This window comes from Phyllostomus hastatus, unplaced genomic scaffold (genome assembly GCF_019186645.2).
Source record: "Phyllostomus hastatus isolate PE091 unplaced genomic scaffold, TTU_PhHast_1.1 phas_contig_477, whole genome shotgun sequence".
In the NCBI taxonomy this organism is placed as follows: domain Eukaryota; kingdom Metazoa; phylum Chordata; class Mammalia; order Chiroptera; family Phyllostomidae; genus Phyllostomus; species Phyllostomus hastatus.
In genome coordinates, this window is record NW_025333889.1 from 4,817,345 (window position 1) to 4,831,765 (window position 14,421).

General features: G+C 46.4%; 1 protein-coding gene across 4 annotated transcripts in view; it reads right to left on the bottom strand.

Moving 5' to 3' along the window:
- DIS3L2 (DIS3 like 3'-5' exoribonuclease 2) overlaps positions 1–14,421 on the bottom strand; it is a 269,396-nt gene that overhangs the window by 219,403 nt on the left and 35,572 nt on the right. For all 4 annotated transcript variants that reach the window (XM_045845838.1, XM_045845836.1, XM_045845839.1 and 1 more), the window contains 2 exons: positions 12,107–12,160; positions 5,617–5,718 (listed from right to left, as the gene is read on the bottom strand). In XM_045845838.1, coding sequence (XP_045701794.1) covers positions 5,617–5,718; positions 12,107–12,160 — 156 coding nt within the window. The remainder of the gene's footprint in view (positions 1–5,616; positions 5,719–12,106; positions 12,161–14,421) is intronic.

Below are 14,421 nucleotides of genomic sequence, written 5' to 3' on the forward strand. Positions count from 1 at the left end.
AGCTCCCAATCAGGCAAGATAAGCAATATTTAAACAGCTCTGGCTCCTCCTGTAGGAGACCCTAGCTTTTAACCCACCTCCCAGACCCAAGACACCAAAGCTGAATTCTGGGCTCCCAAATTTACTTTATACACCTAGAAAAGGCCCAGAACTCTGGATCTCAGGATTGGTCTTCTGCTTTGGTTCTTGCTCCCTGTACTGCTCTAGCCAATTCTAGCTTGAGGACCAAATCCTACCCTCGACTCCCAGCCCAGTGGCTGCCTCTACTAGTCTGTTTGCAATAAGATGCTCCCACATTTCTAAAATTAGAACCCTATCCCAAAGCCCTAGAGGGACCCACCTCCTATACAACACCTGCCTACCTGCTTTCTCAATACCTGTGCCACATGCCCCATGAACGTGGGGTCTGCTGCCAGCAAGTGAGGGTAGCATCTGGGTCTGAAACTCCTTTGACTCTGTGCCTTATCCAGCTCTTGATGTGACGTTTGAATTGGGTCAGCTCTCTCAGGATCCGATCCACTGTCTACAGCAGGTGTCTGGGCAGGTTGTGACGTATTCCCAACATCTGCCTCCGTAACTCCCTGAGAAGCCACTGTACCTCTCTAGTCTTAAGATACAGCCACTAGAATTCTAATTATTTTTTTCTGAACTGTTTATTTCCTAAAAAATAATACTAGGCCTTTGGTCATTCCAGTTAGTAGAGTCATCTTCTTTACCCATGATGACAACTTAAAATGTTACCTAATGCTAAAGCATATATTACTGTTTTTTTGGATGTATAGTGATTTTTATGATACCCGACAATATCTATCTACAGATCAAATAACTCTCCTCTTTATATCTGCGGACTAACAAGCCAGCAACGAGATTATAAAGTGAGACGTAAATCTGAATCCCAACCCTCTGGCTCCCTAGCTCCCTAAATAAGATGCCTCAGCTAAGCCTCAGGCCTCTCATTCGCTCGACGGAGGGAGACGACAGCCAACCGAGGAACAGCGGCGCGAGGCCTGCACACGGCCTGCGGCGCCCGGTGAGCACGGAAACACCAGCGGTCAGCAGCAACATCCACGCGCTTACATTCGCTTGTCTGTGAGGGGCTGCAGTAGTAACAGAAGGAAAAGAGGAGGATAAACGTTTCTTAGAGTTAACAAAAAGGAGGAAGGACAAGGCTGTTCAACAGTTACGGAAGACAAACTTGATGGGAGAAAGGAGAGAAAAGAGAATGGGAGAGGCAGAGTGAAGGTCCAGTAAACGGCAAACGGAAGACTTTACAGGGCAGAGTGCAGTATTCCACGAGCGTCTGTACAAGGGGGCAAGGACACAGTTCTTCGCGGAGGGCGGGGCCTAGAGGACCGTCAGGAATCCCCTGCTCTGGCCAGTGTCTAGAAGAGTCGGTTGAAGGGCTGCAGAGCTTAGCCAATGGCACGGCAGGAAGAGAGGCTTTATTCCGCGTCGGGGGCCGACAAACAGCTGACCTTTGACACAGTCAGGTTGGATGAGACCCGTCTGCACAGCAGAGGCGACTGTGGCCGGGTCTCCTGTCTGTCTCTTCCCGTACGCCTGTCTCTATTAGCATCAGGTGGTGAGATTTTGGGACACCTGTGCTTGATAACAAAAAACTCTGCATGATGCCTCTGATTCTGCGCGAAATGACTTGCTGACCACAGAATAGAGGCCCCTAGCAACCCTAATGTTGCCTGTTTCCCTCACCTGGGAAGTTAAGGACAAAATTAAACTGTGGGCAGACCAACTGCCAGAACGCTGAAGGAAGCTGTTCCTAGGAATGTTTCTTAGGGAGTCACCACCTGAAAGCTTAAGATTTATTAGAGCCACTACCCCTCCCATGCCCTGGACAGGAGTGTATAGAAACAAGGAGTTCTAGTTGAGAATAATAATCTCAATACATGGAAACGAACATAAAACATGGCCCCTCCCCAAGATGTATAAATAAAAAAACCTAGGCAAAAATCCAGTTACCTAATCAAGATAAATTTAATCTCAATGGATAATAGTTGATTTTTATATACCTACAAATCACCCCTTGCACCTTTTTAATTTAGACCAATTCCTAGAATTTTAATAGATACCTAGTTATTAGTTGGCACCTGAAAGTTTGTGCCTGTATAGCCTCATTGGCTAACTGATTAATGACCCTCTTGGTCAAAATAACCTTTGTTTAATATGGTTGATCTGTGGGACTTCCTGTACTCTTCGGTTATTTCTTTGTTTAACATGATTAATCTATAAAATCTTCTGTGTTTTTAGAAATTATTTCTGTGGTAACCGTTTCTGTTTTAATAATCACACTATGCATTGAATGTTGTATAACCTCCCCTATAAAAATAGACTGACTTTTCTCGGTGAGTCAGTCGGGCCCAAAGAGCCTGGCTGTCCTCCGGACCCCCGCCAGGTGTCTCGCTGCAGTCTCTTCGCCTGAGCCGTGCATCCTTCGGGGACCCTGGGACCCCTGCCGAGGCTGGACCCCGGCAATTCCGCCTGTTCCTCCCTCGAGAGGGAGATGTTCATAACCCTCTCTTGTCCAATCTTGTCCAATCGTTCTGAGCCCAAACTGCCCTCCTCTTAAAACAAAACAAATCCTCTCCTTCTCCAGTCCCATCCTTCCAACCTTATTTCAAACGTGACCTCCTCTATGAAGCCTTCCCCAACTCACTCAGAGTTTCATGCTTCCATAACACGCGTTTCTCTTTCTATCCCGCACACCGTACCACAATTGCTCCCATCCCCTTCCCATCCAGCCCCACGCTCCTTAAAAGCGAAACCCGTAACCTATTCAAGTCTGCCCCTCGGTACCCAGCGCGGAGCCAGCCGAGTGAAGGCTGAGAACCCCTGGGGCCCTGACTGCCGAGGGCAGACACGCCGGGACCACGGCTCCTAACTCTGGGTGACACGGCCCCGGCTTTGGGAACCTGAGGACAGCCCCAGACCTTCAGCCTAGAAAAATGCACACACGCACACACGCGCACGGGCACACACATACACACACACACACACACGAAAAGAGCATTAAGCTAAAAGTCAAAATATCTGAATCCTAGATTCTGCCCCCTGCTTTTGTCAAAAACTCCAAGTTTTCAAAGAAGTCACTTAATTTCCCCACTGACAAAGTGAAAATAAACTATCACTTGTCCGTCAACTATCCTTCATTAGGTGTCTAGAATAAAAATACATAAATACTAAAAATGTGGAATAATTCTGAAATTAAAACTGTTATATATGAGCAAATTATTTTTTATATTGCCTCACAGCTTGATACTTTTATAGCTATCTAGTCTGCAAAAAAAAAAAACATGCTGTGAAATAAATTGACTGTTTACTACAACAGCTAAAAGAACTGTTGTTTTTTTGAAAACCCAAAGGCCCCACAGTTTACACGCCCAGGAGGGGCGAGCACAACAAGTGTAAGGAAGCAAAGATGAATAACCCAATTAATTCGCACTTGTTCACACCACCGACTACAGATTCCTTTGATAACAATATGCTTTTGTGCTTACAAACCTGTAATACAATTGGCCAGTATGCTTTGAAATGTTTAGATTCTACACGCCAGGGATTCTTGATGACAGTCTGAACACTCTCTCCGGTTTGGCCCTATCACCAACAACCGTCACAGGTGGGCTACAGCCAACAGAGCTCCTCTCTCCGGAATGGGAGCTGCGAAACACTCCAACTAATGAGTCGTGAGAGACACACCTAACGGGGCTGGCTTTCATAGAAAAAGCAACTGTCAGGTGGCCACTGTGGAGACCCTCAGGGGTGCTACAGAAACAGCGTACGTTAGGACCCTGGACCATCCTCGACGCTTCAAATCTGAACGCCAAAGAGGCCCGTGCGCACCCCACGGCTGGCCCTCTGTCACTGCCCCCGAGCTGCTCCTGCCGGCAGCCCGAAAGGTGGGGTCCTCCTTGACAGTCTAGGCCTTCCTCTGTATCCATGCCAGTATTTTACAGATATTAACTGTAAAACAGGAAAACAACAAGCTGTGTCTATGCAGCCTGAATGTTTTGACTGTGGAAATGCTGTAAGAAATCTACAAATTCTTATCTGCTTAACTAGCTCCAGTGACCCAGGATTTTGCTAATCCACAAAATTAGACCTTTTGGGGAGAACCACAACTTTGCTTTGTTGAGTCTTAAAGCGGGTACAGATTTTGTCTAGAGCTAAAGGCACCAAGGCAGAAATAAGAATGCCCAAGTCCTAAATCTGTCCTCCTAGAACTCAACAATGACAAACACCTTCACCTCCAGCCTACTGCCACCTTCTTAGGCATCCTGCCCAACACAAGGGTGCCTCTGAAAGTACCAGGGAAGACTGTGCTTGCTGGTCTTTACTACAGATAGGGGAAGGCAAGGAAATGATGCAACCATTTATTTATTTATGTATATGCTTGTTTATTTTAGCCATCCCCCACCTCAGCCAAAGATAGTAAGGATAGTAAGAACAACTTGGCCTTGTTCTTCTAAACAACCTCTGCAGAGCTCAACAGATGCTCTGCTGTAGGCACTCTATTCCTGCTCTTCACCAGTCAGCACCCAACCAGCTCCAGACCCACCCAACGTGCCAACCACTCTTCTATTTCTTTTGATTCTACCCACTTCACTCCTCAAGTCAAAAGAAGCCATCCTTCTTGTCCTTTGACTCATCTTAATTATAACGCTGCCTCTTTACTGTCAAATGACCTCTAAGAATATCTCCTTTGGCTTGACCGAGCCCTAGTGCACTCCCCTTGTCCTCTAGGACCTGGTCAGCACTGCTCGGTGATGATCTCAAGAAAAAAAGGAAGTGAACCGAATCCATCTGTGCTCCTAGGACCTGGAGCCAACCCTTGGCTGTGCTCAAGGAGTCAAGGGGAGGAGACTGTATCCACGGCTGGCAGCAACGGGGATGGGAGGGTGTTCTGGGTTAGGATAATTAACTTCCATAAAACACTCTGCACTTCACAACATTAATCAAAATCACTCTTAAATTCGTGGAAGTGTGATTATATGTGTCTCTTCCTGCCTGCACTCCCCACCAGACTAAAAGCTCTATGAGGGCAAGAACTGTGTCATTTTGATCATGACTAATTCCCTGAGCCACGAATCGCTGGCGCACAAGTCTAACTCAGTTACTCCAGCCCTGTCAGATGAGACGAATTAAGCTTATGTCTCAGCAAAGCTCTGGTACAAGGTAATACTTCCCACACCCTCGGCCAATTATAATAACTAACGTTTCTTGGGCTGCTACATCAATTGACCTGACATCATTTGCAGGTTTTTACAGGTGTTCTCGTCTAACCCTCATGACAAGCCAGTGAAGCAGGTGCTGTGATCATTGCCGATTACGGATGAGGCGGCTGAGGCACAGCGGGTTGTACAATTGGCTAAGCGTGTGACAGGGCAGACCGACCGCCGGGGAGAGAGCAAGGAGAACAACTGAAATCATTCAAGGTCTGCCCACCAGATGCTTCTATGTCCCCAGCATTATGTGGCCCATTTCTGAGGCAAACACAGGGCCTTAGGGGTCCATAACCGCTCAGTTTATGACGCCCCGTTGATGCACCATGGAATGCAAAAGGCCCCGAGAATTCTACAGTTAGAAAATGAAAACTTAACTCACCTTCCACTGCTCCTCTGGAAGCAGCTTCACGACGACCAGGTCCCCATTCAAGGCTCTATTCCGAGCAACAACCCCATCAATAAAGATGTCTCGATCACCATCCTAAGTTGGAGAAAGAAATCAAATAATCAGCTTACCAAAGCCTGAAACCAAAACTTACTTCCTTGGTTTAAAACTGTACACTCCACAGTCTGTGCACTGATTTCATAGGAATTGTACACAGCCACGAGCAGACCTAGAGGGAGCTCAGTCTCTTTGGAACTAACAGAGATGGTGAGGAATACACAAGAGCACATGAAGGGAATACAGGCAGGCCAAAGACAAAAGCACATGAAGCAAAAAAACTGGGATGGCATGTTTTCTTAACTAAAATAAGAAAGGAGCAAGTGATCCTTAGGTCATCCCAGCTCTAGACCTTTTTAAAAATAAAATTTTTTATTTATTTAAAAATAAATAAAATAAAGCATGCTGAAAAAGCATGCTTTTTCAAAAATAAAATAAAATAAAGCATGCTGATATCTTTTCTACACTAGCTGAATTTTTTTAAACAAGAGTATGAGTAAAGAAAAACGGAAGGCCTGCAAGAAAACAGAAGAACAGCAGCACATAACCCCTCAGGAACACTACGAGGAGGGGCAGCGACCGGCGCTGGAATCTGGGATCTCCAAGAGGAGACCAGCAAAAGCATACGCCCCCAGCAGCCCCACCCAGGGAAGTGGCGGAGAGGAAACTGGGGTTGTTTCTGTGGACACCTAAGGAGAAGGCAAAGAAGAAAGGGAAAGGGACGTAAAGTGAGGTTCATAAAGCTCTCGCATGCTCCACCCCCCTCGCTGCCTTAGGAGCAGGGTAAACCTGAAACTGTGGGCGCAAGGAGGCACCACACCTGCGGCGTCGGTCCCAGGCTCATCGACAACCCGCTCAGAGCAGCGGGGCCCCGGCGAACCCCCCAGTACGGACTGCTAAACTTAAATTAGTGCCAGGCCACTTTATAAAAACAAGGCAAATTACTTACAAAAACACTTATATGGAAAACATAGCTAAGGAAAAGTAAGCCTTCGACAGTAAGTGACAGAATTAAGCCTTTTCAAAAGTGTTTCATCAACAAACAGGCAAACATGTACTCTCATCCCTTTATCCTTCCAAAAGTTAATACTATATGCTTCCTTTCAGAGGATGAGAGAAGTAAAATGTTAATTTTTGGAATCAACCCATTTGGAAATTCAAAGTTTTCTAATAGACACTTGATATAGAATGGATTTAACACTCAACAGTTGACTGCAGGGCATTACTATGACATTTTAGTCAAAGTTAAAATTAGCATTCCAAACTCACCACCCCCAAGGGATTTTAGACACTCAGCGATTTTTATACTTTCCAGTTACAAACCATCACAGATCTTTCAGCACAGCCTTCCTGTTCAGTTTCCAACCTAGCAGTGGGCTGGAAGCTGCGGCCCGCATACTCTGCCAAACCTGACCCACCCCAGGCCCCGAGGAACAGCTACCATGTCAGCCACGGAGACAGAGTTACTGCAGCTGAGCTCGAGACGAGCGTCCCCGGGAAACAGAGAGGGGCCGCCAGCACACAGAGGGTGGGCAACGAAGCGTGGCACAGCATCCTCGATCAGTGCCTTCTGCAATTGAAAGCAGCAGGATGTCCCCGGCTTCCTAACAGTGAAAATAGCGCTGCCTGCATGTAAGTCACATTGCCCATTATCATGTGTCAAAACATATGCAGTGAGGTGCCTGTCTGATAAATGGCTACACCGCCCTCAGCTCAGGGACATCAGCCAGTAAGACGCTGACACTGCCATGTTTCTATCGCAGGAAACCGACAGAAGCAGGGCTCAGTGGAACCTCAATCAGACAACACACAAATCTGTAACTATTACATCACTGCTCAGCTCTTACTTCATTCATTCAGAAGCCTGCATGTATTGCAGAACCCCTTCTTTTAATGATACAAAACTTGGGAACACCTTGATGTTACAAGTTTGAGTCATCTCTCTTAACAACTTTTTAAGGCCAAAGGTTGCAGTCCTTTATTTGAAGGCCAGAAGACTTGCTTCACCCATCAGAAAGAACAGGAAAAAAAGAAAGATAGAAAACTGGATAATGAACACCCCTAGAGGAAGTAAACAGGGAGCTGGGGGTACCCTAACTACATAAACAGGAGGCTGGAGGGCCACAATGGCCCAAGTACGTCAGGATGGTCCAAGCCGCCTCCGTCAACGGAACAGCAACTTTTGGACTGGAAGTCCATTCCACAAACTCGCAGAGAGTGCCTCCCATGACAAGATGCACCAAAAAGCTTCTTGCAACAACATAACTTCTTGTAACAACATAATTCAGAATTGAAACATGTTTTGTGAAAAGAGCCAAGTTTTTACATTGGGGCCATTTCTCCTTTCTATTGTATGCCCAAATAGAATAAAAAGTCAACCTAATAATATCAGATCATCTTGGTTTGCTTAAAGTCACACAGTTTTATTCTAATTCTATGTCTTACTTTTTCAGAACCGCAGGAGATAGCAGTCACACATAAAAGTGACTTATTACATGCATTTTGGGTTTGTCATGGGAAAATGAAAATCGACTTTCTATGAGTAGACATTATAATGAATTTAGGTCAGGTTCCCAAAAAACAAGTCTTTTCTATACATGACGATCCGTTCACTGATCCCAGTCTCAGGACTTAGGCAGATATCTGAACATTGCAAATGACACTGCATAAGTTCCCAATATTCTTGCAGAGTCAGTAATTTCAGTATTCTAGATAATTTCATCAAATCTAGTCTATTTTTGACTCTCCAAAAACCTTAGAATTTTGAGGTCGATAGGAACATTAGACAATATTTACACAATGTTTAATCACCCCCTCATTTTACAAATAAGAAAACTTCTGTTTCCTACTGTCGGAGCACAGGCTACATCTTCTTTAAAGTCAGCTCTCGTCTCTGTCCTCCCGGCTCAAGCAGGGGACTGCCACAGTCAGGCCCTGGTTCTGACACCCCACCTCCTAGTGCACCTGTGAGCACTTTCCAGATCACGGAAGCTCACACCGGACATGGACATGAGCCTCGGGGACTCAGAAACTCAAACCAGTGGTGGGATTCATCTACACGTAATTTATTGCTTCTACTATCTCCCTCTTCTAACACCTGAAACTGACCCCAAACCCCACGAAAATAGCATGCAAGATTGTTCCAGTGTCCAAAACCGGAATATCTGCAATCACTTGCAAATGGGCCTTGACAGAGCTTTTACAGTCTGTTCTTAATTACGTAAAGGTAAATCATTAGCATTTTTTCTCCTTCTGTAGCAATATTACTACTCCATCAGGGCCAGATAGGAGAATAAAAGAAATAAGCCAATCCTAATATCATAACTGTCTAAAAAAGTCTAAATAGGACATGCCAGGAATACAATTTCAAACAGAACAAGTTTAGCTTTTGAAACATCAATATGTTTTGTTTCTTAACTTCTTTTAACAAGCCAGATTAAACAAAGGTGACACATCATTTGCAAATTTAATTCACAGAAATTTAAGTTACAAAAACCTAAATTAACTAGGCCTCACACTTTAGGGGACCTCTGCTCTGCCCTCCCCTCGGCCACACTCCTCCCCATCAGGAGTTCTCAGGGCCAAACGGATGTGTATCCACCCCCACTGGTCCACTTCCGGGGCACAAACCGGCATCCTCCCCAGGTCGGTCTCCCTGAAGGCAGACCACCAGGTCATAGGTGGCACCCCTGGATTCGACAGGTGGGTCCTGCACAGAGAGAGACTGGATGTGTGGGATAGGATGCCCACACAGGTGTATGCAAGGGCCCTTGCAGACAGGGGCCGGGGAGCCAGGCTGGGGAGGGCAGAGGGGCAGGCCAGAGGTGGGCCCTCTCCGTGCAGCGCCGTAGAGTCTGAGACTTCTACACATGAACTCAGGTTCACGGAAGGTATATTTGCAAGGAACACATTTTATTTGTCATGAATATATTTTACTTAACAGCGTATTAGTTTGATTTAGAACTTTTACGTATTCAGGACAAGGTATGTATGCCTCCTTGTGCACTCTTGCCCTAAGCCCCACACTTGTCAGGGGCCTCCTAACAGGGCTCTAACTTAGGGAAATTCAGTGCTGGGTGTGCAGGGGAGAGGAAGCGAGCAGGAGAACTTCGGAATGTGCAGCTCCCCTTACCGTTCCAACCGGGGAGAGCAAGTCTCAGTGCGTGCGAGAGAGGAGCAGTGTGAAACCTGCTCGGTCCCCAGGAGCCTCTCAGAGTGAACTCCTCTCCACGGTGCCGGCCATTCCCACACTTAAGAAACCGTGTTTTTCACATACCAAGGCTGCTAATACAACCAAGCTCCTCTGCCTGGTACACGAACAAGGGGACAGCCACTCTTTCTACCGTGGAGACAACACTGGTTATGCTGGCCTTGCTGAGAGATGGTTTACCTGTCTCCAGCACGGCTTATGCCTAAGAGGCTTCCACAGGTAACTCTTATGAATGTGGTTTTCTCCCCATGCACAAACTCTGGAATCTAGCACCTGTGTAAGAGGCGCTTCCGCTGTATGATGGAGCTGCTCCTGCAGCTGAGCACCTCCTCAAAGCTGACCCTCGGCGCTACAGCCCACGTGCCAAGGTGGGCATACATGCCGTGTTCTGTCACAGGAACGGAACACGACTCAGACAGAATCAGCTTTGCACAATCAACTACATACAACATTATGTTAGTTTTGTATGTTCTGTATACTAAACTAGTATTAGTTTATTAGTTTATAGTGTATGTTTTTTCAACTACATACAATATTATATTAGTGTCGGTGTACAACATAGGGATGAGACATTCCATAGCTCACGAAGTGATCACCCCGTAAGTACAGTGCCCGTGTGACACCAGACAGAGTTACTACACTGTTACTGATACACTCCCTCTGCTGCACTTCAACCCCGTGACTACTCTGTGACTGCCAATCTGTACTTCCTATTCCCCTCGCCTTTTTCACCCAGCCCCCGGCCCCCTCCCGTCCGGCAGCCGTCACTTTGTTCTCTGTATCTGTGAGTTTGTTTCTGTTTTGTTTGTTTTCTTCATTTTTTAGATTCCACATGTAAGTGAAATCATATGGCTTTGCCTCTCTCCATGTGATTTCTTTCACCTAGCATAATACACTCTAGGTCCATGTGTGTTTTTGCAATAGCAAGATCTCATTCTTTTTTATGACCGAGTAATATAAATGTATTGCATCTCCTTCATCTACTCATCTATTGATAGACATGGGCTGCTTCCATATCTTGACTATTGTAAATAATGCTGCAATGCACACAGAGGTGCATATATCTTTTCATATTTGTGTCTTAGAATGCTTCAGAGACATACCCAGAAGTGGAATTGCTGGGTCATATGGTAGTTCTGTTTTTCGTTTTTTGAGAAACCTCCATACTGTTCTCTCTACTGGCTGCACCAATTTACAACCCCACCAACAGTGCACAAGGGCTCCCTTTGGTGTCAGTAACTCTTTTTATCTAATGCAGTGGGTAAGACCCGACCTTGAAATATGTGAATCCTTGGATTCTGGAGGAGAGGGAAAAAATATAACAAACTCAGCTCAAGAATAGGTCTTAAGGTTACTGTAACAGCAACAATAATATCTATGAAGTACACGACTAAACCTGTATTCTCCCTAAACCTGTATTCTCCCTAAACCTGTTGTGTAACATAATGAAATATGTTAACTGAAACATACGTATTCCATTTCCTCATTTATAAGCAAAAGGTTATTTCTATGGTCTTTTCCACCCTGAAAAATCTGTAATTCTACTGCCACCCTATTTATGGCGCCCTGGAAAAGTTAGGTCAGGAATTTAAGAACGCTGCTCTCCCAGCTCTGCACAATCGAGCCTTGTGCAGAGCCCTGCCGTGGACTGTGTGTCCAAGCGAACCCCCCCTACCAGGAGCGAGCCTGTTCGAGTGAGTCAGGAACACAAGGAAGGACTCAAAGGCCCCGTGGTGAGGAGCCTCGTACCAAGTCCTATCACCTGCATGAAAGTGATGTGAGAAACTCTGACCCCAAAGAAAGCATTACACATCATTTTTGGACAAATGTGCAGATTAGCTCATGCAGTAGATCGAAAGTAGATAGCATATTTGTTTAGGAAAGATTAACTTAAATCAGTGGAAAACCCATAAATCCTTTAAGCTATAAACTGAGGGCATCCAGTGACACAGACCGGTGGGTGTCTGCGTGGGCTCAGCTGCTCTGCAGCACAGCAACAGACACCGCCCCTTGCACGGGCCGGGCGACCCTAAGACTGGCAGAACGGGCTGCTAACCACAGGCAACCTCTGCTTATTTAAGTTTGAAACAAATCCTTGTCCATTCTCAATTTTGTTTTACTACTCTGCTTTTTAGTTGGAATATATTATTTCAGTTTCAGAACACATCTAAAAAATTAAATGTGACATTAGGTTTATTATAAAATTATTGAACTTACCGGGGAAGGAATGAAGGCTTCGTGAAACTTCTTTGGATTGATTCTCAATACACCCTTTAAAATAAAAATAAAGTGTATGAAAATTTAACTAGTTACACATGTATGATTTTTTTCTATACTTATGTTACTCTCCAATAACAAGTTTTCAAACTAATTAAACAGCTCGACCTAGAAACAAGCTGGATCACGAGAACCATTCATTAAGGACACGAAACATGACTTCCATCGGCACCTGTAACGGAGGCTCCGCAGAGACAAAGCTCCCAGGGCGCCCGGCCGAGAGCAGGCTGAGGGGGGCGGCGGGACCGCTGCTGGGGTTTTAAGTGCCCCTCTGTGCTAGGCTTCGGATCGAAACTTTTACTTCAAGAATAAGGTGATCGGGGATCACACCAAACTACATAATGGCCTTTCTAATTCTCTATACCTTTCCACAATTGCTTGTTTCTGTGACAATTTTCAAAGTGAAGCAGGTTGATTTCCAACCTGGAAACTCAGCCTGGAGGGACTAGATGTATATTTTTCACTCTGGCCCCTCAGCAGAGCTGAGTGAGTCAATAACTCAAAATGGTCTAGAACCAGCTCTTAATGGAAATGGGAAGTCTGGCTCCGACAGCCGGGCCACCCAGCCTGCCTTCAGCTCCGTGTTATTCCAGCACCAAATCAGGGTCTGCTTCTATTTATGCACAGCGGTGCAGGTGGGGGCCGTCTCCAATAACAGCCCAGTGCTCTGGGCTCCTGCAGGAAGCTGTAACCCGCCCCGCGTCCCAGCTGCATCTGCAGGCCACTGGAACACATGGAGGGAGGCAGTTATTTTCCTAAGAGCCAGACTCAAAGAGTGTCTTGAGAAAGTGTTTTAAGCAACACTTCCCCCTAAGATGTTGAAAAATTCAAAGATACATAATTAACAAAACAGGTGAGGGCATAAAATAGAGCAGAAAATAATTCTTCCTTTCATGTTTCAATTACAAATTTCCATGCAACAGTTTCTACTACCATTAACGTCCCAGTGAGACTATTACAAATGCTCATTCAGTCCTTAATTCAGTCATTATTTCTCGAATTCTGACCATGTTCAAGGCCCTGAGACAGACCACGTGGGAGAGGGAGTGACGGCCAAGCTCTGTCCCTGTTGGAACACGAATGCCGGGAGAGTGCAGCTTACTTCCAGCTGGGGGCACTGAGACAGGCTCCAGAAACAGCGTCTGACCTGGTCCTTGATGGGGGAGAAACCTTTGCAGATTAACCAGAAAGGAAGTACAGGCAGAGTGACACACGCCAGAATGACTAAGGGGACAAATGCTCTTCCCCTCTCAGGCTGACACTCTGCTTAGGGTAAGGGACGGAGGGGCCAGAAGAAAAGGCCGGCAGGGCTTGCTGAGGCCAGACCGGCACCTCACTTCTGAGACAGCTGCTTCCTACTGGGGGAGGGAGGGAAAAGCTTACCCTAAATCTTCATCTACTCACTCCACAAATACCCCTGGTGACCAGGGTGACAGGCAGCGGGCTAAGGCACGGGGACACAGTGGAGAGTAGCACAGCCTCTGCTCTCCTAGAGCTCACAGTCTACTGAGGGGGAGACACTCCACATAAACAGAAGTAGACTCATTGATGTTAATTTTTTAAATTTACTTTCTGACCCCAGGCATTTTTTCCTAAGTTTCTATTATTTTCAGCTGCTGTTCTTCTATCATCCCTTCTAGCTCCGTGAACAGTTAGTTCATGAAGTCTAGAGAGGAGAACGCATTCTGCTTTCCAAGCACCTGCAATTACAGAGCACTGAGAGAGGCCGAGGCTGGGCTCAGGGGAAAGGGACAGCTTGCTTAGGGCTGTAACAAGGCTCTCCTTAAAAGCGCAGATATTAAAAGGCCCTAAAGACTCTATTCTTGATTCTCTGCTCCAAACGACCCCATGTGTGAGAGCATGCGGCAGGACGGGGGCTTGCTCCGGGAGAACGTCGGCACTCTGACTGCGGCGCATCCCTAAGGACGGGCCCTCGGCTCGCCTCTGAGAGCACAGATCCCTCGGAGGAGGGAGAGACTCGACCAGGGTCCTCAGCAGACTGGAGTCACCCCCACAGCCTGACGGAGCTATCAGTAAAGCACGGCAGGAAATGATCTTTAACTAAGAGACTTCCAGCAGATGTTCTGTCTTACCTAAAAAGTCCAGCACTTCCACTGTCATCTTCTCAAGACTGTCCCCTAATCCACCCCACCCCCTTCCTCCTCGACCCTCCCCTAGGCCTGCAGCTGGACCCGCAAGGCTCCAGCAGGCTCCCTCCTGTCTCCGAACGCCCCTGCAGGTCCTCGGCTCAGCTG